The sequence below is a fragment of the Physeter macrocephalus genome, chromosome 13, assembly GCF_002837175.3.
Source record: "Physeter macrocephalus isolate SW-GA chromosome 13, ASM283717v5, whole genome shotgun sequence".
Taxonomy (NCBI): Eukaryota; Metazoa; Chordata; class Mammalia; order Artiodactyla; family Physeteridae; genus Physeter; species Physeter macrocephalus.
In genome coordinates, this window is record NC_041226.1 from 81,565,936 (window position 1) to 81,589,058 (window position 23,123).

General features: G+C 59.4%; 1 protein-coding gene across 1 annotated transcript in view; it reads right to left on the reverse strand.

Annotated features, from left to right (window-relative positions):
• RASA3 (RAS p21 protein activator 3) overlaps nucleotides 1-23,123 on the reverse strand; it is a 97,299-nt gene that overhangs the window by 26,211 nt on the left and 47,965 nt on the right. Inside the window, exons 3-9 of the mRNA XM_024117441.3 lie at nucleotides 22,919-23,022; nucleotides 13,629-13,723; nucleotides 7,161-7,237; nucleotides 3,535-3,615; nucleotides 3,138-3,210; nucleotides 2,485-2,561; nucleotides 1,619-1,723 (exon numbers count right to left, since the gene is read on the reverse strand). Coding sequence (XP_023973209.1) covers nucleotides 1,619-1,723; nucleotides 2,485-2,561; nucleotides 3,138-3,210; nucleotides 3,535-3,615; nucleotides 7,161-7,237; nucleotides 13,629-13,723; nucleotides 22,919-23,022 — 612 coding nt within the window. The remainder of the gene's footprint in view (nucleotides 1-1,618; nucleotides 1,724-2,484; nucleotides 2,562-3,137; nucleotides 3,211-3,534; nucleotides 3,616-7,160; nucleotides 7,238-13,628; nucleotides 13,724-22,918; nucleotides 23,023-23,123) is intronic.

Sequence of the window (23,123 nt, forward strand, 5' to 3'; positions counted from 1 at the left end):
CTGACACCCCCGCAGGGTCCCTGCACCTGGGGGGTCCCCCATGTGACACCCCTGCAGGGTCCGGGCACCTGGGGGGTCCCCGATCTGACACCCCCGCAGGGTCCCTGCACCTGGGGGGTCGTCCATGTGACACCCCTGCAGGGTCCGGGCACCTGGTGGGTCCCTGAGCTGACACCCCCGCAGGGTCCGGGCACCTGGGGGGTCCCCCATGTGACACCCCTGCAGGGTCCGGGCACCTGGGGGGTCCCCGATCTGACACCCCCGCAGGGTCCCTGCACCTGGGGGGTCCCCCATGTGACACCCCCGCAGGGTCCGGGCACCTGGGGGTGTCCCTGATCGGGCACCTGGGGGGTCCCTGATCTGACACCCCCCCAGGGTCCGGGCACCTGGGGGGTCCCCCATGTGACACCCCTGCAGGGTCCGGGCACCTGGGGGGTCCCTGATCTGACACCCCCGCAGGGTCCGGGCACCTAGAGGGTTCCCCCATCTGACACCCCCGCAGGGTCCGGGCACCTGGGGGGGTCCCTGATCTGACACCCCCGCAGGGTCCGGGCACCTAGGGGGTCCCCCACCTGACACCCCCGCAAGGTCCGGGCACCTGGGGGGGTCCCCCAACTGACACTCCCGCAGGGTCCCGGCACCTGGGGGGTCCCCCATCTGACACCCCTGCAGGGTCTGGGCACCTGGTGGGTCCCCGATCTGACACCCCCGCAGGGTCCGGGCACCTGGGGGGTCCCCCACTGACACCCCCGCAGGGTCCGGGCACCTGGGGGGTCCCCCACTGACACCCCCGCAGCCTCTGCAGGGGCATTCCCCACAGTGTGTACTTTGCGCTGATCACACAGAGCCACACGCTGGGCCGGGGAAGCGGGAGGGTGGGAGGAACAGGTAGGACAGGGGAAGGGGTCACGCGCAGTTTAGGAACTGCAGTAGAATAATTTACCCCTGAAGACTGACACCCGACAGCGGCCAGCACTGAGCAGAGCCCGGGTGGAATCACCCTCATAAGTGCACGCCGGCGGGGGGGTGGGCTTGTGCTGCAGGGCGGGCGGCCCCGGGCACACGGGACCCAGCGGTGCTCCTGACGGACACTCTCCCTGTCCCGGCGCAGCCGGCGGCCTTGCGGGCACCCGGCCGCTCTGAGCGCACGTGCCGGGCGGCGCGCCGTGGGCTGAGGCACTGGCCACCGGGGGCCGCCGTCACAGCCCCGTCGAGAGGCCGGCTGCTGGCTGAGCAGGGTCGCCTGGGGCACTGAATCAGGAATTCCAGTTTCCCCAGGACTCGACCCAAATTTTACCCACCCGGGTCTGCAGGCATGCGGGGCTCTGGTGTGCGGCCTGGGGTGCGTGCACCTGCCCCCGCCCAAGCGTCTGTGGCGGGGACGTGGGGAGTGAAGCCAGGCTGGGGCCGGAGCGGCCGAGACTGGCATCTTCTCCCCGTCACGCGATGTGACCTGGAAGCCCTGGTGAAAGGGAACCGGGTGCCCTGGAGATGAGAGAGGGAGACGGGGCACAGGATGCCGGTCTCCGGGACGCGCGAGGGTTTGGAGGGCGGCGGGGCACGGCTGGCACGGCCCCCTCCCGTGCGGAGGCCGCTGCGGGGCCCCGGGTGCCCTCACCAGGCCTCGTGGGGGCTGGACTGCCGCAGCACCTTTAGCGGGACCCTCAGCTCCCCCAGAAACTCGTCCCCAAACTTCAGGTTGCTGGCGTTCCAGAGGTCCACCCTGGAAAACAGCAGGTGTGCAGGGCCTCTTACCGGGCGGCGAGGAGGGCCGGGGTCCCTGCGCCCCCGAGCTCTCCCCAGAGAACCCGGGGCAGGGCGGGACGGGGCCTGAGGCCACACTGGGCACGGCCGGAGTGTGACGTCGAGCAGTTCAGGCCCCTGGAGGGACAAGCTGCCTGCCCAGAGCCCCACCCCCATGGCCTGTCACCGCTCGAGGCCGGGCCCGCGGGAGGGACCCGATTCTGCCCGCTCTGAGCTCCCAAAGCTCAGGCGCCTGGGGAAACCCTGACCCACGGGAAAGCAGATTTTAAGTGACGTCAAATCTGGAGAACCCCTACGGTTCTCGTGAGCAGGGCCCATCAGCCCCAACGCGGCCAGCCCAGCCTCAGGCTTACGATCTGTCCCGACGTGGGGGCGGTGCTGCGGCCGGCGTGGCAAGAGGGCTGGTGAGTCCCCCAGCGGACGCTGCGACCTGGCACAGCGAGGCCCCCGAGGCAGCGGGACGGCGAGCCAGGCCGGGCCTTGCACACGCAGAGGGGCTCGGAGCCTCCGCCTGCAGCCCGCAAGATACCGCCAAGCGAACACACGCCACCTCTGCCCTTTCGCCACCACCCAACATCCTCACGTTAAAATAATCCAGAAAACTGAAGTTCCTTTCGATCCATTCCCCAGTGTTTAAAGACAAAGCAGAAAGCAAGCAGGAGGGAGGAAATCAGGCCGCCCCGCCGAGCCGGAATCTCGACCCGCGCGCCTCCTGCTCACCGGATTTCCAGCTTGTTCACGTCCTCGTCCTCGAAGTCGAAGTGGGACTTGCGGTTGTAGCTGCAGGGCCTGGTCACCTGGGGGACGGAGGGAGACCGTCAGGCCCCTGCTGCCCCTGGCTGCCCTGGGAGCAAGGCGCCCTTGCGCTCATCTCTGCCGGCCCTTGCGGGGGCAGAACGGCCACCTGCGCGTCACCGGGGCCGCGGCCGCGGAGCCAGCGGCTGGTGGTTCACATCTGAGGGGCAGCCGGGGGCTCTCATCTGAATGCACTTCCTCTTCTGACTTAAGACCCTCACTACTTCCGGTGGAGCAAGCCTCTCTCCACTGCTCAGGGAAGACTGGGGGCGGGGCAGGCAAAAACCAAGAAACCCCAAAGCAATCAAATCAAACCAAACCAATCAATGTCTGGATAATTGGGCAAGTATTAATTTGTCAGCATTCAACTCAAAACCGGGTCATGCTGGAAGCAACAAACAGCCTTTCTGCCCAGGGAAGGAAGGACAGTTCCTAGGAATTCGAGCTGCAGGGCAGGAGGGGGTCTTCACGTCGGGGGACAGCACCCCCGAACTCTCAGGAGTAAGCGACTGAGGGTCTTTCTGCCAAAGACCCTGGGGTGTGCGTTTCAACTGCACTTGTGCCACTGGAACACCAACCTCAAAGTAAAACACTTCGTCAAACTGGGGGTTGTTGGTCTTCTTTTTCACTTTTGTCTTCTTTGCTTCCGACCTGTAATCGAGGGGGGAAGGATCAGGATGGAAAACAAACACTGTTGATGCCGAATCTCTTGGCTGAGGCTGGGCCACCCGGCACGCACGGCACCGTGGCCTACGGGCGTGTCTGTTTGTCTCCAACCCCAGACGGCATGCAAATCAGGGCCCTTTACTGAGCCAAAGATACCCAACGTGAAGATCCGAAAGGCTCTCTTTTTTACAGAGCAACTCTAGGGCAATAAACAGAAGGAAGTTAAAATTGCATACCCTCGTCTGGTTCACCTGCTTTCCCGAGTGGGGAATCCGACCTCGCCCCCCTCCCAGCCGGGGCTGTACTTGCCTGCACGGTCCCGCCAGGGTCACCGTGGCGTAGGGGTCACACTGCCCGTTCACGATGGGGAGGCCCTGGCACTCGAGGATGCTGAGGAAAGAAGTGGGAGGTCAGGAGGGCACCCGAGGCCAGCGGGCCATCTCTCAAGGCCACCCTGGGGTCTGGGAGGGCAGCTGTCTCAACAGCTCTCAGGCCAAGAGCTCCGAGTCCCTGCAAAGTGCTTCCCGGGGGGCTCCCGTCTAATAAACAGGGATGGACGCGCTGGTCAGCAGTCAGGAGACATCTGGGGGCAGGAGAAGGTGTGCGTGCAGCCAGGGAAAAGGGAAAAGCAGCCCGGCTGCGGAGGACACGTTGCTGGTGTCGACTGCAAAAAAACGCACAACAAATAATGTTGAGAATTGTTTTATTTGGTGGACTTTCTGAGGACTCCAGCCCGGGACGCAGCCTCTCGGAAGGCTCAGAGGGGCTCCTCTGAAGAGGTCGCGGGGAGCCAGGACATACAGGAGTTTCTGCAACAAAGGCCGGGTAGTGGGAACATCCAAAGGTTACGGTTAATGCAAGAAAAGCAGACATCTCCAGGTAAGGAACGCGGCGCTCCTCTGTGTGCGGTGAGCTACGGGAGGCTGGGCTCGCGGGCGTCGTTCCTCTGACGTGCACCCCGATCAGCGCTCTGGGGCCAGCGTCCTGCGCTTTCCCGTCCCGAGTCCCCTCAGGGGCACCGTGGAGGCAGCTGCAGTGGCTGCAGGCTTGGGGGCCGCAACACCCTTTGTTTACTGATACGGCAGCTGACGTTCTTCGTCCACAGTGGAGACTTCCCTGAGCGAAGCCCCTGCCCTCCCTTCCTAGGAGTTCGAGAGGGAGATCCGCCCGGCCCGGCCTGCCAGGTAGGAACTGTGGTGCAGTCTGTGTTATCGGTGGGGCCCTGAGGGCCCGGCACCCCAGGGGCTTAGAGCCCTAGGCCGGGCGTTGCCTGCAACGCACCTCTCGGGCCGGGAGACCCCGTCTCAGGCTTCACTCCGTCGACCGGCCCGGCGCCTGGCTCCCTTTGGGCTCCGGACCGCAGTCACTCCAGCTCTTGGACCGCCCTTGTCACTCCTTCGCCTGTCACCCTGGGCCGTCGCTGGACAGCTCCTGCTTCTGGCTGGATGCCGGACGCTGTGAACTTCACGTCGCTGGTGCCCGGATTCTGGGCTCATCGGCGCTGTCAGCGGCTGGGGTCTCTTGTTTGGAGAGCAGTTCTTGTCTGCGGCTCTGTCCGGGAGGTGCCAGCAGCCTTGTTCGGGGACGGCGTGGCCCCACCGCCCGGTGTGGCCCCTGGAGCCCGTGCTGAGGGTCGGAGTGAGTGCAGGCTCTCCACTGGGCTGGTGGAAACTCGGATGACCCCCAGCTCTATGGCCCCGTCGCCCCTCTGCCCCCTCGCCTGCCCGGCCCTGAGGGACTCCACCTTGCCCGTTCGCGCAGGTCTGGGGAGTGCCACGAGGTCCCCTCCCCTGCAGAACGTGCCCGCGGTGGCCTTGACGCCCCAGCTCCCGTCTGTCGCCTCACCCGCCTTGGGCTCTGCCGGGGACGCCTTGCTGGCCGAGTCGCCGACGCGCCTCCAGGACGAAAGCTGGCCTGCGGCGACCTTGTCTGTTTGCCCACTTGGGGGCCGATCGCCCGCCGTCTGCACGGCTGGCTCACACGGCGTCAGCTCCTTAGTCCTTTGTGGTGGGAGGGGGGTGAGTCCCCTGTCCCCTCCTGGCTGGAAGCAGAGCCCTGACCCCACACTCGGATGCCGTGGATCTGAGCGCCCTGCTTCCTCGCTCACTCCTGCACGCCGGGGGGCCTGGGCGGCTTCTGCCCCTCGGGAGCCTGGTGGTCCCGACGCTTTACGGGAGCTCTTCTCTTGGGGCGAGGGCCCGTCTCCTCCGTTCCTGCTCCCTGGAGCGTGTGGCCCCTTCTCTCTCCGTTTCTCCACCACTTCGTCCCGCCCCGCTAGACAGGCTGGCCCTCAGGGACTTTAGTGAATCTTTTCAACGCTTTCTCTTTTCACTCTTCTTTCTGGAATTTCCGCACTTCTCTCCCCGCTACTAACCTGGTCTTGGGTCATCTTCCTCCCTCTGTGAACTAACTCGTCACTAAACAAGTATTTTCGGGCACATTTCCAGGGACGGGCACAGAACCCTGAGCCAGCCAAGAGCTTGTGCAAGGGGCTGACACCCTGAGAAGCCCCCGGGGCTCGGGGGCCTGGCAGCCACAGGGACAGCGGGTGGGTCACGCATGGGAGGAACACACAGGGCGACCCGTCGGGTGGGCGGGTGGGAGGAGGTCTCAGGACAAGACCGACTCTCCCTCAGTCAGGGGGCTGCTGCCTCTGGGGCTGGAAGCATGAGAAGGGGCTCACTCGCCCCCTCCCTGTGCCAAAGCCCAGAGTTCAAGGCAAACGCATTTTTATCACATTCAGCTGTTGATCAGGAAGGTTGGGACAGTGGTGCATTTTGGATCCGCAGAGATAACGGTTTTCCCGGCAGCAGCTCAGACCCGGGGAGCAGCTCTTCCCGAAGCTGGCGTCTTGCAGAAGCGCCGCCAGCTGCAGGGTAGCAGCCGCCCGTCAATGTCACTCCCCTCCTTAGAGACCACCGTGAGGAAGGCGCTAACCAACACGCTGACTGGCCCCAACTGCAGTTACACATCCCGGAGAAAAAGAAAAACCGACACGCTGACACCTGGATGCAAAACGCACAACAGGAAAACAGGTGTCATGCGCACATCGCACCCTCCTCCCTCAGACATCACTTCACCGGCTGTACAACCTGGGGGTCACGGCTCAGCCGAACAACCTGGGGGGTCACGGCTCTGCTGTACAACCTGGGGGTCACGGCTCAGCCGTGCAACCTGGGGGTCACGGCTCTGCTGTACATCCTGGGGGTCACGGCTCAGCCGTGCAACCTGGGGGTCACGGCTCTGCTGTACAATCTGGGGGTCACGGCTCTGCTGTACAACCTGGGGGTCACGGCTCTGCTGTACAATCTGGGGGTCACGGCTCAGCTGTACATCCTGGGGGTCACGGCTCAGCTGTACAACCTGGGGGTCACGGCTCAGCTGTACATCCTGGGGGTCACGGCTCTGCTGTACAACCTGGGGGTCACGGCTCTGCTGTACAACCTGGGGGTCACGGCTCAGCTGTATAACCTGGGGGTCACGGCTGCTTGCAGCACATCCGACCAGAGCCTATTTCACTGGAACAGGTACATTCACACCCCAGGCATTTGTCTAAGCCGATCCCATACACACATGTGCACACTCACACCTACACACCTGCACACACTCACACGTGCACACTCATCAAGCATACAGGGTAGAAGGAGCTCCGATTTCGGGGTCGAGGTCTGAGGTCAGGCCTCAGCTCTGCCCCCATCTCACCGTTTCCACAACCCCAACCTCTTTGCCTAAACGTCGCCCTGAGTAACTGGTTATTTGCAAAAGCCAAACGCGTCATCTCCAGGGTGAGCAAGGATGTTAAGAAAGTCATCTGGGGAATATGCCCAAGTTTGGGAATCCTGAGTCATTTGTTTAAAAAACATGAGCCACCGTGCTCCCTGGGGGTTAGACTTAGTCCTGGGCAGACAGGCCGTGGCGGCCGTCCCGCGTCTTACCGCGTGGCCAGCTTGTGGCAGACGACACCCGAGTCGGTGATGACCTCACTCAGCCTCAGCTCCAGGTGGACCTTGCCCTGAAAGTGACAATGACAGGGGGGTCACAGGGGGGCCACAAGCAGTGAGAGCTCTTGGGCTCCGATCACAGACTGGTGACACACGACCCCGTGTGGCGTCCACGCGCGCGCAGCCGCCCGGCTCAGACCCCAGAGAGTTAAAGAAGCGTCCGGCCCATCGGGCACGACGCTGACAGCACGCACTGTTTCAGAAGGAAGAAAAGGAGAAGGAACTGGAGGAAGCAGTGTCCCAAACGGGCCTGACTGTCTGCTCTGGGCTGTGTTCACTCATGCGCCGTAGGCCCCGGGCAGGCGCGGGCAGCCCTGCCCAGGCGTCTCGGTGCTTCTGCGTCTGCGACAGGCAGGGTCGGAGGCCAGGAACCTCAGCCCTGCTCTTTAGGAAGGAAGCGGACGCTCACGCGCGCTCTGGGAGGACGGGCAGAGCAGCCGGGGTAATGGAGCAGCCGAGGCTGTGCTTCCAGCCGTCAGCCCATGCCAAGGGCTGAGGACGGCGGGTGGGCAGGGCGGACACGGCCAGGGCGGCATCAGGGCCGCGAAGAGAAGGGGGGAGACGAGCTCCCGAAAGTCCAACAGGAGGGTGCGTGATGCTCGTGTTTCAGTTAAATTAAACTGACTTTTCCTTAGACCCGGAGGTGACCTGGATCCGTTGTCTCCGAGGTCCTTTCCGACCCTGCAGCCTGGGGAGAGCCTGTGAGGGCCGCCACGTCTCAGGAGAACCCAGGACGCGGTGGGGATGGCTCACCAGCCGGGGGTCGATGTGGGGCGCTCAGCCCCGCGTGCTCCCGTCACAGCCCCGACAGCCGCCCCCTGCAGCGCGGGACCCCGACCCCAGGCGGGAGCACCCAGCGCTCCGGCGCGGGCCGTCTGCACAGGCGTGTGCTGACCTGGCCGGCGGCTCCTGGGCCCGGGAGCCTTGCTGCTCCTCTTCTGTCCCAGGGAAGCCCGCTCCGACAGCGGCCAGACCTTCCCACCTGCTGCTTCTAAGCTTGACCGGAGCCGCCAGAGAAGCGTTTCGACAAAATGCCAGCAGCACCGGTTATGAGAAAGGGAGCGGCTGGACCCCGACACGCAGCCTGAGGATGGGGCCGCAGGGAGCACCCCAGCTAGAGCCCCGCCCGCCAGACAAGAGAAAATAAACAAGAAACCGGGCTCTGGCCATGAGAAGGGTCAAGGGCGATGCCTCCATCACCCCAGGCCCTCCTGTCTCCTACACACCTCTCGGGCCCCGCACTGGTAGGTGACACGAGCTCCCGGTGATAGCCTCTCCCACGCAGAGCAAACCAGCTCCGGGATCGCAGCAGCATGGGGGGCCGGCCTCACTCATCAGACACCTCACCTACGGCACTGACACGGGCTCCCGACGACACGGACGCCTCCCCGTGGGGAGCCCAGGCCGCGGGCGGCGCTCACGGCCGCAGACGCGTCCCGGCGCCCCAGCCGCGGGCAGGCAACCGGCGACAAGTCCCGCGAGGTGGGACCAGCCCGCGGGCGTCACAGCCGCGCGGCCCGGGCGACACCAGCATCCCGACCCGGAGTCACACCTGTATCTGCGGAGGCTCTGACGGGGCCCGCCCCTCGCGGGGACGCACTCGCCTAGAGCGGCGGCGGGGCGTCTGCCCGAGCGCCCTCCACCCGCCAGGCGCGGACACAGGGTCCACCGCGCACCGCAACCCTCGCGCGTGGCAGGCTGGTCCGAGAGCGAACCCTCGGGGCCGGTAACTGGGGCGGGAGTGCGGGGGGAGGCGGCCTCCCTGTGCGGGTGGAAAAAACAAGTCCCCAAAGGCCAGTGGCGCATCCTGAGCCGCCCGATCCTCAGCGCTGTCCCCGGAGCGGGCGCTGCCGTCCTTACAATGAAACAAGAACGCATAGACTGACGGCCTGGAAACCAGCCCAGCAGGAAGCTCAGCTGTCACTGGGGGCCCGGTCAGCCTGGTGTCCTTCGTCGCGCCCCAGGTGCACGGGCGCCCGCTCTGAGGCAGACGGCGGACCACGGCCCCTCAGACCGACGCATCCCCGGGGATGCTCGACCGGCTTCCGAGAAGCTGGGCCCAGCCTCGGGCGCCGGGCGCCTGCTCCCCAGGGGAGGACGGACGCGACTGGGAGCGCCCGCGCTCCTCTCCCGGGGCAGCGCGTCCTCCAGGAGGGGGCAGAAGTTGTCAGCTGATTCGTGCCGTTACATTTCGGGGGGTTTGGGGGAGGGTGGTATGAGGTAGATAAAACACAGACACACACATCTCGGAGAGAAACCCCCGCAGAACACCCCAGGATCTGCAGCTCAGAAGTTCACACCCATCCTCACTGCACAAACGATCCCACCGCAAACACCAACGCCCGGGGTGCCGCGGGCCACACCCTGCACAGGGCAGGCAGGAAGTGTGGTTTCCCAGGCTCGGCCTCTGCAGGGCACGCCACCTTCCACGGATGCACAGCTACACACAAAACCGCCCCCTCCGCTTGTTTTGACCCCAGCGGGAGCCCTCTCCCCGGGGAGGCGGTCACAGGCCCACCTGCCAGGCTGAGGGCAGAGGTGGCCATGCCTCCCATAGGGGCTGGAACCCCGGAGGGGGGGTCCAGCTGAATCGTGCTGTTAATAATCAGCCCAGGCAGGACGTACTGAGACTTGGCCGGAGTCCTCGCATTTATGTTGGTGTATGAGAAGAGAAACCTTAGGACAGAGCATTGAAAATGCTGATTTCATAGCCTTTCCCAGGCTCATTTAAGGAGAATAATGATAAGAAGTTGTTTAAAAAAACAGCTGGGACTGAACGGCATCACCCACCCTCACGGACCATCCACTGGGATAGACCTACCTGGCCTTAAACACGTCAGCAAGGCTAGGAAAATAAAAGTTACATCACGGCTGCTCTCAGACCACAGTGGAAATTAAACTAGAACTCAGTGACCGAAAGTTAGCTAGAAAATCCCAAAATACGTGGAGGTTAAAGAACACACTTCCAAATAACAAGCAGGCCAAAGAAGTTTCAGGAGAAACTGAAAAATACTTTGAATTCATTTCTTTTCATAAGTGAAAATGAAATAAAACATCCACATTTGTGAAATGCAGCAAAAGCAATGCTTAGAGGGAAATCTAAAGCAGTGAATGCATATATTGGAAAAGACAAAAGGCAAAAATCAATAATGTAAGTCTCTAACCTGAGGAAACTAGAAAAAGAGCAAATTAAATCCAAAGTGAGCAGAAGAAAAGAAATAATAAAAATTAGAGCAGAAATCAATGAAAATGAAAACTGCAAATCAATACAGAAAATCAACAAACCAAAGCTGTTTTTCTGAAAAGATCCATAAAATTGGTAAAGTTCTAGCCCCGCTAAGAAAAAACAGAAATGAAAGCAGGGCCGTCACTCCTGGCTGCAGAAAACCAGCAGTGGTTCCGACAGGGGATCCGAGACGTCACCCACCTGTCAGCCAGGGGGGCCCGGAGCCCAAGGTGGACCCCGCTGTAAGCCGGGGGCTTCAGCGAATATAAGGCGTCAGCCGTAGCAAATGCAGCCAGGCCGCTAGCAATGGTCGGGGGAGGAGTACACGGGGCTCTTCAGACCCTCCCCTCAACTTTTCTGCAAAGATAAAACTGCTCGAAAAATAAAGTTTATTAATTAAGAGAGCAAAGCACTGGTGGTTCCCGTGCACTTTTCTCAGGAAGGCGTCGGTCCCTGGTCTGCAGGGCCCGTGGCCGCAGGCAGGGGCCCAGCAGCACATGAGCCATCACTGCCCCGTCCTCATCTGCACAGGGCCCGCGAGGCCGGGCGGAGGCCAGCGCAGAGCACGCCCGGGCGCGGGCGACGGAGTGCTGGACCTGCAGCCCCGCCGGAGCTGAGAGCATCGGGAGGGGCAGGGCCGTGAGGGCGACCGAGAGAAGCGGCCACGTCCTCGAGGGGAGCGAAGGCCACCCTCCTCTCCTGACACTCCTGAGCCTTAGAAGGACTCTCGGGTCCTTGCAGGTGTCTGGCTGCAGGTGCTGGTTGGTGGGGAAATCCTCAGGCAGGACGGCAGACACACAGAGGACGTTCCCAGGGCGTCCACTACGAGGCCAGAGTTACTGCCCTGTCGCCAAAGGTGCAAGAAGAGGCCACGGGCTGGGGGGCTGCGGCTCTGCTGGGGAAGCCCACCTGCCTCTGCCTTTTCGGAACATGTGCTCCAAGAACAAGTTTCACAGAAGCCGCTCAAGGCAGAGCTCGCGGCTGCCGGCGTCCTCGGAGGCTCGGGAGGGGCCCTCGCGAACGTGAGCGTGCATTCCGGCCGCCGCTGCCCAGCGTGGCCCACGGGTAGGGCCGTCCCTGCCGACTGCCTCATCCAGAAGGTGCCCAGCCGGGGACAGGGAAGGGGCAGAAGCGGCGGGTCCTTTTAATAAAGTCACTGACCAGAGACCTTCACAAACGTCAGTTCCAGAGGGAAGCCAGACGTCTTTCACTCCTCTTCTTCCCCCAGTTCCATGACTTGCTGGTCTCTCGTGGGCCCCGGCTTTGTGACACCCCCTTTCTGCTGCCTCTGTGAATCGCTGAGCACATAGTTGGAGAAACCATACGTGTCCCCTGACCTTCGTGGCTGCAGGGAAGGTGCGTAACTGCCCCTTTAAAGGCTGCTGCCCGTGGCACCGGACAGGTCCCCTCTGGAGAGCACTTGCTCGGTGCCTGGAACTCAGCGGCCGCCGCCGCCCACAGTCCCGCTTCCGTGGAATCGCCAGTGGGTCGGGACCCACGTCACGGGGACCATCAGGGAATGGCCCGGACGTCCTCAGGCTGCAGGTAGACACACGCGTCCCGTTCCCAAGGCTGCGGTGACCCAGCGGCTCCGGATCTGGACAGTGGTGGTTACACAGCCACACGCGTGAGACGCACGCACGGGGACATGCAGGCGCACGCGGGGCTGGTGAGACCTGAATGGGGTCAGGGACCCATCCCATCCAGTTATGCGGATGTCACTGTGCGGGACCCGGGAAGGGACATAGCCCTGCTTCCTATTCTCAGTCTTTGAGTGTAAACAGAACACACGGCTTGCTAACCATTACTCCCTCTGCAGTATGTCCTGTGGCTTCCTGTGACTCTGTAACCATTTCAAAATTAAAAGTTGTTTTTTTTTTTGAAAAGGCAAGAAAAAGGAAAAGCTACACTTGCCAACAAAACAGAACTGAAATCCGGGGACTAAACGGCGGGCTCAGCGCGGCCACAGGCGGAATCTCTCAAGAACGACGGCGGCGGAGGCCGGCGGGGCCCAGGTGTAAAGCACACACAGCACAGGGGTCCGGAAACTTCTTCCTAAGGAGGCGATTTCCTGGTCACCTGAGCAGCAGTGGCCGCTGTCCTCCTGGACGTGGGGCTCCGTGACTAGTTCTGAGCAGTCACAGGTCCCCCAGCTTTCACAGCACGTGTGGGCCCCTCAGTCGGAATTAGCTGAGCGTGAAGCACCCTTACGATGCCCCTTGGGCTGGGCTTCTCAAGGCGTCCCCTCTGGCTGCCTCTTCGTCGAAGTTTGAGCATCGGCCCCGGCGGCCACCAGGGGCCTCGGCAGTGGACACCCCGAGCCGCCGGTGTGCAGTTCCAAGCTCGGCCAAGGCCCCAGGTCCACGAGGAGGCGTGCTGACGCTGGGCCGGGAGCCCGGGGAAGGCCTCGCGAGGTGCCCACTTGGGGCTTTTGTCTGCGACACCACACCTGCTGTTTGACCCTACTGCTCACAAAACCCCGCTTGACAGGGGAGGAAACTGAGGCTCAGAGAGCATCAGAGCCACACACTCTGCTGAGCTCAGAGCAGGCCCGGCTCGGCGCTGGCCCCGGAATTCCAGGCATGGCCCGGGCTCGGGGACGGGCTTGACCGGAAACTCATGCCAGGGTCACCAGAGAAGAGAAGATGCAGGCGGCCCCCCGACGGGCGCCTCCTGGACCCTGGGCATGGGGAGTGGCCCAGCTGGGGAGAAACCCCCAGTCCCAGGTGGGGGCACCGTGCACCGGCCAAGGGGCCACTCCTAGTTAACACGTCGCCAGGGCGCTGGGCGAGCCCCAGGGACGCTCAGGCCACGCGGACTTCATCACTCGGGTCACTCCCTTCAGCTCCAGCCCCGCCTTGCTGAGGGCAGGGAGCCCAGAACACACACGGGCACCGCCAGTGGGCAGGGCCCACAGCCGTACGTCTTCTCACCTATGCTCTCTTTACCTTCAGTTATGTGTTGCATTCTTTCGCATGTGACACTTTTTAAGCTGCACGACTAAGTCCGACAGTAACCAATGGAACCAAATGCACGAGCCCCGGAGGACGTGCGCAGGGGACAGCTTGCCACGCCTTGCTGCCTCCGAAGACCAGAGTCCGGCGTCTATGTTTCTAGCCACAATCAGGCCCCCTCCACCAAGGCCCCCACGTCCCGTGGGCCCCGCGAGGCCTCACCTGCACCTCGGAGTCGGCGTCCACGTGCTGCAGCTGGAACCACGTGTCCCGGTTGTGGTACTTCTGCAGGTCTTCCTTCCGGATGGCCACCTTCCCTGGAAGACCAATGCAGAGGAGAGCGGTCACGAGGGCGCCAGCCCACCCACCAGCAGGGCTGGGGGCAGTCTCCACTCCCTCTGCCAGCCGCTCCGAACGCGAAATCCAGGACAGATCATCGGGAGAGAGACCACGCGCTAAGGGCAGCAGATGCCACTCCGCATCTCGGAGGTGCCACGTCCACCCTGAGCAGAGCCCGTCTCGAGGCCACTGCCACGGTGTCCACAGCCTGGGCGTGGACGGGAGCCTCTCGTCCCGCACCCAGGCTGCGGGAGATGGGGCACCCGGCGCAGATCCTACAGATCAGAGAGCGGCTCCGCCAGGTGCACTGCTCAGGGCCCGGAGGGAGGCGTGTGGGATGGGGTGAGGGAGAAGGCGCCCAAGGCAGCCACGTCACGGCCATCCCCTGCCCCGATGCCCGAGCTGCAGAGCCAGGCTGGGCGGCGTCTGCTGGGAGGGCTTTGCTGCAGAGTCCCTGGAAATGCGCGTGCGCCCGTATGAGCTGTGGCTTCGAATTCACGTGTGTGCACATCTAGCTCACAGGCAACGTGCACAGTCGGCTCACACAGAGTGTGCACATGCGTGTGCGTGCACATCTAGCTTATGCAGCACGTGTGCACACGTGTTCCCGTCGGGCCCGTGGAATGAGCCGGGTTATCGCCCGCCTGGGTCTATGAATCAGTGTCTCTCAAAGTGTAATCACAGGCCACCTGCATCAAAACATCTGGAGAGTTTCCTAAAGGCAAGTTCCCCGGCCCCATCCTGCGTGAGAAAACAATCTCTGGGGTGGGGCCCTGGAATCTTCGTTTTCACGAGGTCCCCAGGGAACTTCTGTGGGTCCCAAAGTTTAAGGACATCTGCTCTCCATAGTTTTACATTCCTGACATAGGCTTGGTACTTAGGACCTAGAATTTCAACGAAAATACACACGTACATATACGTGTGTGACGTACATTACCTGACACAGATTTATAGTGTTTAAATATCCATCTACCACCGTCGTGCATTGTTCATTCACCTTATTTGTTCCAAAGACGTACGTGGCAGCTAGCAAGCGCACACCCCACAGCTCGGGAGGACAGAGTCCACCGGGCGCTGGACTGTCCTCCTGTCCCCACATCCCGTGGCCTCGAGCACGGGGACCACGCTGTCCACCAGGACAGGCGAGTCGGATGCTGGCCCACGTGAGCACCCCCGCGTACACGTGTGTATGCATGCAATACACACGCACACACACATAATGTCTCACGTGCATTGTAAATCACATACGGAAATAGGAACGATAAAGGACAACATAAAAGTAAACATTTTTTAAGTTCAGTTGTTTCTGGCGTACAGCCCAGGACACACCGCCTAACTCGGGAGCGCGGTCCAGTTTCCAAAGGAGACGCTTTGGGCCCCTGGCTCCCTTTCACCCCGCGTCATCTGCTACCTGGGACGCTCCCTAGGCCCCTGTGGCCACCCTGCAGAGCCCCGAGCTGGGGGGCCCACCCTGCCCTCACCCAGCATGCAGAGTCCTCTCCGCAAAGGGACTGCTCTCCGTTTCCCGTTTCTTCAAAGACTTGTGCTTCCCAGCAGAAGCACCCGGAGGCCTCACGGCGGCCCTGACGCCCCAGCTGACCCTGCGGCTGCCCACACGTGCTGCCCGCCAGGCCCTCGCACTGCCCCCTCACGTCGCCCTGCAGCAAGCCCGGGGCGAGGCGGGGGGTGCGGGTCACAGACGTGGCGGACGTCCCGCCCAAGGGCTTCGGGCCTCGGCGCTGCGGCGCCGCCCTCCGTGCTTCTCCTGCCACTTCTTCTCCCCAAACGCCCCCGCCCCACGAGGCCCTCCTGCGACGTCACCTCCTCTCCGGCCTCCCCTGGGGCCCGCAGGGCAGCCTCCGTTCTGCTCCCAGAGGCTCACACGAGGCCTCGCTGGGGCCCAGCCATCTGCTGGTTGGTAGGTTTAAGGGAAAGGACACTCTGCAGTTGGCTCCTGGGGGAGCTCCGAACATCACCCAACGTACGTGCACGCGGCGCGTCTCAGAGCGAGAGGCGAGCGAGAAGCGAGGGCGGCTCGGTCGTGAGGAGGGGGCGTCGGCCCAGAGGCCCGGGCACACACCCGGCCAGGCAGCCTCCACGGTCCCTTCCGCGGCTCGGTGCCCCAGCAGCCTGCACCTCTCTCCTCTGGCTTGTGCCTCCTCTGAACGTGCTGTCCCTTTGCTAAGATGCACTGCGGGCCACGCGTCGCCAGCTCCCAGCTACTCGACGCTGAGGTTCCTCCCGAGACGTGCGCTTGAAAGGCGTTAGAAAATGCTTGCTTCTCTCTTGTTAGCCCACCTTCCGTCTAGTTTTGTAGGGGTCCGGCCGGGGAACCCAGATGGGTGAGAGAAGGGTCTCGCCCTGCAGTCTTCACGCCTGGTCTCCAGACCCGACAGGCGCACCCACCGGGCACAGACGGGAAGCTGGAAATGAAGCAGGGACACGCCGGCCCGAGTGCCGCGGGCTGAGCGCGGCGGCGGAGTCGGGTCTGTTTGCTCCCCACCGTCACCTGCAGCAACCCCGTCTCCCTGCCCGCTGTCCCCGCAGCACCTCAGCACGCTCACCTCGGCCCTCCACTCACCTCCCACCGTCACACAGCCTTGGGAAAGGCCAGGCTCGGCGGTTCAAGGCCAGCCCTTCTGTCCACTTGCAAGGTGGACGCAGCACAGCTGGCTCCGAGGGTCAACACCACTGCCCACACGGACCTCGCTGGCTCAGCTCTGGCCACGCAGACCCATCTGCAGCCAAGTCCCGCCCAGCCAAGGCCTCACAGGGCACTGAGGCCACGGCGTGCGGAGTCCGTAGGTGGAGGGAAGGGGCAGAGGGCAGAAAACACAGAGCGCACAGGCTGCAGAAAGAGGGTGTTCCACAGGGATTCAGAGAACTGGAGCTACAGGCCACACAGGCCTCTCTCCAGCCAGCATCAAGTCACAGGCACTGACCCCACCCTCACCCTGGCCCATCCCAGGCCCCTCCCCTCCCACCGCTCCTGGTCGTGGAGGCATTCCATCGAGGTCCCGACGTGGGTCCCGCCACCTCTAACCACCTGTCACCAGGCAGAGCCCCTGGCTTTCTCTCTGCTTGGCTCCTGCAAAACTCTACCCCTTTCCCCGATGGGAATATAGTTTTGAGTCTTGCAGGAATAAAGCCACAAGAAACAAACATTTCTTGGAACTAAATTGGGCAATAATATTCCACTAAAAAGGGATAAAGAAATCTGCAGACTCCACGATTAGTTCAGCTGGATAGGAGGGTTACATCTGAAGTTTGAAATTTTAAGTAACTGCAATGTTTTCATGAGCGTTGATTGGAATATAGGGAGGAGACACATATTTAAGGCTCACGTGACCCCTACAACTTACACGTCGTCGTTATTCTTTATTTTTGGAAGTACTTAATTTTAATTAATTAATTTATTTATTAATTTATTTATTTGCGGTACGCGGGCCTCTCACTGTCGTGGCCGCTCCCGTGGCGGAGCACAGGCTCCGGACGCGCAGGCTCAGCGGCCACGGCTCACGGGCCCAGCCGCTCCGCGGCATGTGGGATCTTCCCGGACCAGGGCACGAACCCGCGTCCCCTGCATCGGCAGGCGGACTCTCAACCGCTGCGCCACCAGGGAAGCCTGGAAGTACTTAATTTTAAATGGGTAATACCAGAACATAGAACAAAGTCTGAAACATTAGAGAGGATATACAATACAGCCAAGAATAACTTTCTCTCTCCCCTGCTACACGGGTCCCACCTCAGGGTCACCTTTGTCACCAGCTGCCAGTCTGTCCTTCTGGAGACCGACCACATCAAGAACACATGAACATGCCCTCTTTACACGTGACAGGTAGGTGTTGCCACAGGCTGCCCTGCGGAGCACCTGACCTGCAGACCACAACGCCCACTTAAACGTGCCTGATGTGTCATAATCCACAGCTGTCCCAATCCATCTGCGTGACATCAGGTCACTAAGCCCCCTGGGCCTCACCCTCTGACAGGAACAGAGGTGGTGAGGTAGCCTTTCCACCGCTAAAAGCCCCGTGTATCACTTCCTCTGGTGGGTGCCGTACCTGCCAGGGTCTGTTCGGAAGAGAGAAGCACATCAGGTAGTTCAAGAGGCAGCATGGGACGTGGGGAACCAGGTACGGTAGGTCAGAGGGTGCGGGAAGGTGGGCAGCCAGGGGTGACACCTGCAGGGTGGTGACTAAGGAGGGACAGCTGGATGCCCCCCGCCGCCCGGGCCTGGCAGGGGGCAGAGATGTCATTCTCATCGCTCCTGTTCACCCTGGTGTCCAGCAAGTGCACAGAGGCAAGAAAGAGAAACAAGGGCCTGTAGACTTGAAGGGAAGAGATACGTCTTTATTCACAGAATCTTTAGGAAAAGCTACAAGAAAAGCTGGCAGAGTAGGTGTGTTTAGAATAAAGGTCAATACATAAAATCAATTGTATTTGTACACACAAGCAATGACAGTGGAAACTGAAATTGAAAAATACCAACAGCACATCCACAAAACGATGCTTCTACGGCTTGAGCTTTTGGCGTACTATCCCAGAAATCTTTGTCTACTCTATCAAAATCATAAAATATAGGGATAAATTATATGTATACACACACACACACACACACACACACGTGTGTGTGTGCTGAAAACACATCACAAAGAAACTGAAATTGAAAAATACCAACAGCACATCCACAAAACGATGCTTCTACGGCTTGAGCTTTTGGCGTACTATCCCAGAAATCTTTGTCTACTCTATCAAAATCATAAAATGTAGGGATAAATTATATGTATACACACACACACACACACACACACATATGTGTGTGTGTGCTGAAAACACATCACAAAACCCTGATGAGAGAAATTAAAGACCCAAGTACGTGGAGAGACATGCCATGCTGGAGGGTCTGAAGACTCAGTTTTGTAAAGATGCTAATTCTCCCCAAATTAATCTATAGATCAGTGTAATCTCAGTCATTTTGGAAATTGAGAAGATGACTGAAAATGTAAATGACAATTCAAAGGACCTAGAATGGCAAAACAAGTTTGGAAAAGAAAAAAGTTGGTGAGCTCACACGACTGATTTAAGACTTGCTGTGAAGATACAGGAATTAAGAGAGTTTGGTGTTGGTGTGAGGAAAGGAATACAGGTCAGTGGAACAGAACACAGAAGCCATAAACAGACCCATGCATATAAAGTCAGTTGACTTTCAAAAGGTGCTAAGGTATTTCAGCTGGACATCTGTAAGGAGAAAAAGGAAGCCTGTCATATGTGAAATTCAATTGAAATAGATCGCAACATGAGAGCTAAAACCAAAAGCTTTCCAGAAGAAAAGACAGAAGAATATCTTCACAACCCTGTGGTAGGCAAAGATTTCTTAGACATGACATAAAAAATACAAACTATAAAAGAAAAAATGTTTGATGAATTAGACTTCATCAAAATTAAAAACTTCTGCTCTTCAAAAGACACTCATAAGAAAATGAAAAGACAAGCCACAAGCTAGAAGAAAATATATGCAAAACATACACCTGATAAAGGACTTGTATCCAGAATATATTTAAAAAACTTTAAAAACTCAATAAGAAAATCCAATTAAAAGGGCAAAAGATTTGAATGATTTACCAAAGAAGAGATACAGATGGTAAATAAACACATGAAAAGATGCCCAACATCATTCTTCATCATGAAAAAGCAGTAAAAGCTACAATAAGATACTACACACATATTAGAAAGGCAAAAATGAATAAAAAATAAAAGCTGATGATACAAATGCCGCAGAGAATTCAAAACGGTGCACTCAGGAAAGCAGTTTGTCAGTTTCTAATAAAGGTAAACATACACTGCAGGCGAGGAAAAATCTTTTTCCTTCTACTCTTTTAGGTTCTCTGCGGCTCTGTAACAAAGGAAAGATTAACAAGAGAAAAACAAACAGAAGTTTATTAACGTGTATCTCAGATATACGTGGGGGAAGCTCGGTGATGAGTATCTCAAGGAGGTGGCTGGAACTCGTAGCATCTTAACCTAAAACAACCACCACTAATTTTCAGAGGAGTGACAAGACCAAGGAAAGGACTCTGAGTTTCAAGGAAGGTAAACGTATGTGGAAACCAATGGTCCGGAAGGCTCATTGCGTGGGTTCCTTGGTGTAGCCTCTGGGCTGACAAGGGTCGAGGGTCGTCTCGGATTTGGACAAATTTACGTTCTGCTTTCAGGGCAGAGAGATTTCCTTGTGTCTGCTTCTTCCCGACGGCCTACAGCTCAAACAAAACCGTTACGCCACAGTGGCCTATTTGGGATGGCAAATTCTGCTGTCCTTTAAAACCTACAGTACGCCCCAGCAATCTCACTCTTAGGTATTTTCTAAGAGAAATAAAAACATTTGCCAACACAGAGACCTAGGCAAGAATGTTTACGGCAGCTTTGTTCACAATCACTAAAAGCAGGACACAACCCCACCTCCGCCGAATGACGGGGGGCTAAACGGTGGCACTTCCCTGCAGTGGGCGCAGCGTGCAAATTGTACCTGGATAACCCTGGCTTATAAACAAAAGGATCGGGGTCTCACTTCACCCCCCCTCCACCCTTTAATAGAGAAACTGCAGGAAGCCCCTGCCAGCGGGGCTGGAGGGACAAAGCGGGGAGATGGTGGGATAAGCAGGCCCACAGCCAGAGTGGGGCAGAGGGGGAGGCCTGGCTCCGGGCCTCCAGAGCCCCACCAGCCCACGCCCCGCACTGGAAGTGGAGCCGGTGGCCCTGACCCAGCACTGCCTCGACCACACCCGCACTGCATCTCCACCCCCTCCCTGGGACAAACCGCACCCCTGGACTTGGCCCGCGGGGGGGCCCAGGCGCTGCTGCACCGGGAGAACCTGGTGCGGTGCCATCAGATCACATGGCAGACGTGAGAAGCCGGTGACACTATGCTCGTTTCCGTGACACAAATTTATACCCTAGAACTTGGTTTCTCATCCTGGTAACAACATAATTGCTAGTCATAACTTCAAATTATCCCTGGAGATCCAGACAGCCTCTTATTTTCACGGCTGTGAGAACAATGTTGAAAACATCTAAATCTGGTTGCACCCTGACACATCCCAATTTTAAAGCCACCAGGAATTGCTAAACCATGATTTTGCTGGTTCTTTTTAAAAGTAGCGGGTGCCTTAAACAGAATGATTGATAAACATCTTATTTGATTTTTTTGTTTGTTTGTTTTTTGTTTTTTTTTTTTTATTTTGCGGTACGCGGGCCTCTCACTGCCGTGGCCGGCACGTGGGATCTTCCCGGACCGGGGCACGAACCCGTGTCCCCTGCATCGGCAGGCGGACTCTCAACCACTGCGCCACCAGGGAAGCCCTTATTTGATTTTTATAAGGGGAAATAACCCCAAAACCAATTAGACCAGGTCGTCTGATTAAAACGTGCAAAGATATTTTAAAATTTCTTGTTCCTTAGGATTACCACTCAGAAAAGCTCCCATGTACCTCCAAGGATTAGCCCAATTCCTCTCCATTCTGGTATAATCTGAGTCAACTACCCTGCCAGTGCCGCGTCTCCCTGTGGGTCGCACCTGTCGCCCAGGTGAGCTCCATCAAGTAACATGTAAACTTCCAACCCACCAGTCTGCTCCTCTCCTTTCCTCCTTGAACAAACCTTGGTGCACCCAGCAGGCGCTAGACGGAGACATCCCTGGGCCCTGCTCCGAGAGCCCCAGGCCACAGGAAGTACGGTCCGGTGGACACAAAAGAAATGCCCCAACAGGCGACGGTGAGAGTAACACACACCGAGGGGCAGCCTCCAGCTGACCAAGGTCTCGGGCCGACAGCGGCAGCCACGTGGACATCGGAGAAGGGCCTGAGGTGGGCGTCAGGCTGCGAGGCGCCGGGAGAGGGGCCGCGAGGGCCAGAGCCTATGTCTGGGCTGGAGGAGGAATCACCAGAGCTTGATGCCAAGCTAAGGGTTCGGGCGCCATCCTGAGGGCAAAGGGCGCAGGTCTGCAGGACAAGCAGCACAGAAGTGCCCCCGCAGATGCGAAAATCCTTCTCGCTTCAGAGTTAAAGGGCTGCTGAGCGGCCCCATCACAGCTCCATCTTAAATGAAGTCAAGTGTGAATTATCTGAGTTGCTGTGTCATCTAGGCCCGGTACTTCCTGAACAAACTCTGGTGAGCTCTGCGTAAACACAGCAGTTTCCAAGAATGCTATTTGTTGGAAATGCAGACTCTGGGCCCTGCCCCAGACCCAATAACCAGCATCTGCATTTTGACGAGTGTGGGAAGCTCTGATCCATGTGCTGGAAACACTGCCAGATGCTTCTTCAAAGGACCTCAGCTCCAGAGCTGCCTTCAGACTTTTTTTTGAGGGCTGCTGGCCTGGGCGCAAACACCCCTGACCAGTCACGTATGGGCAGTGAGTGGAGCTGGTCAGACACCCCAGGAGCGGGCGGGAGACTGCAGTGTCAGGGGCCCGCCAGATTCAACTGCTCTGTCCAGGAGCGAAGCACCGAGGCGCCTTCTGCCAGGAGCAGCCAGGCCAGCGACGATCAGCTGGGGTCCCGTGGCCACAACTGAGCCCACGCTGGGCAGCTCGGGTCTAATTCTGGTGCCACGGGGAACTGACAGGGTTCTCCTGGGACAGAGGTGCACCCACCCAACGGGCAGCTCTGGCCTGCTCCACATTCAAGGTGGGCCTCACTCTCTCCAGGACGCTGGTGCCTCTGGGACCCTCAATACCTCTGAGACCCCCAGTACCTCTGACAGTATCCCAGTGCCTCTGAGAGCCCCTAATACTTTTGAGTGCACCCCCAATACCTCGAGGGCACCCCAATACCATCCCAGTCCCCCATACACGGGTGCTGGGTTCAGGGATGGGCAAGGCCTGGGGTGGTGGGATGGTTGGAGAAGACTTCGGGAGTCGTCTGGGGGGACGCCACTCTCGCCCTGAAGAATGGTTTGCCTTTGCCGCGAGTACCTGTGTCCCCGCGTGAGCTCGTGGTGGGTCGCCCCAGAACACAGTGACAGGGCAGCCCCGGGACGGCCAGCAAGGGCAGGCGAGATGCTGGTGTGGCTCACGGGCTCAGACGCGGTGCCCTGGAGACGCCCCAATTCTGCCAGAATAAGCCCCGTTCAGAAGAGGCAGAGAAAATGAGGAAAACACCTGGTCGGTCGGTACCTACCTATGATTGAATCCCTCCGGAAAACGTCTCTATCGAAAATGTAAAAGGACAGGTGACGGAAACTCCGCGGAATCTCGCAGTAGAAGTCCTCTCCGTAGAAGGGGCTGGACACAGACAGAAGGGGCACCGTTAGATTCTACGAGGCCACGTCCCCTGCCCTGGGGGCAATCAGTCCTGAGGGGGGAATCCGTCCTGAGGGGAGGTC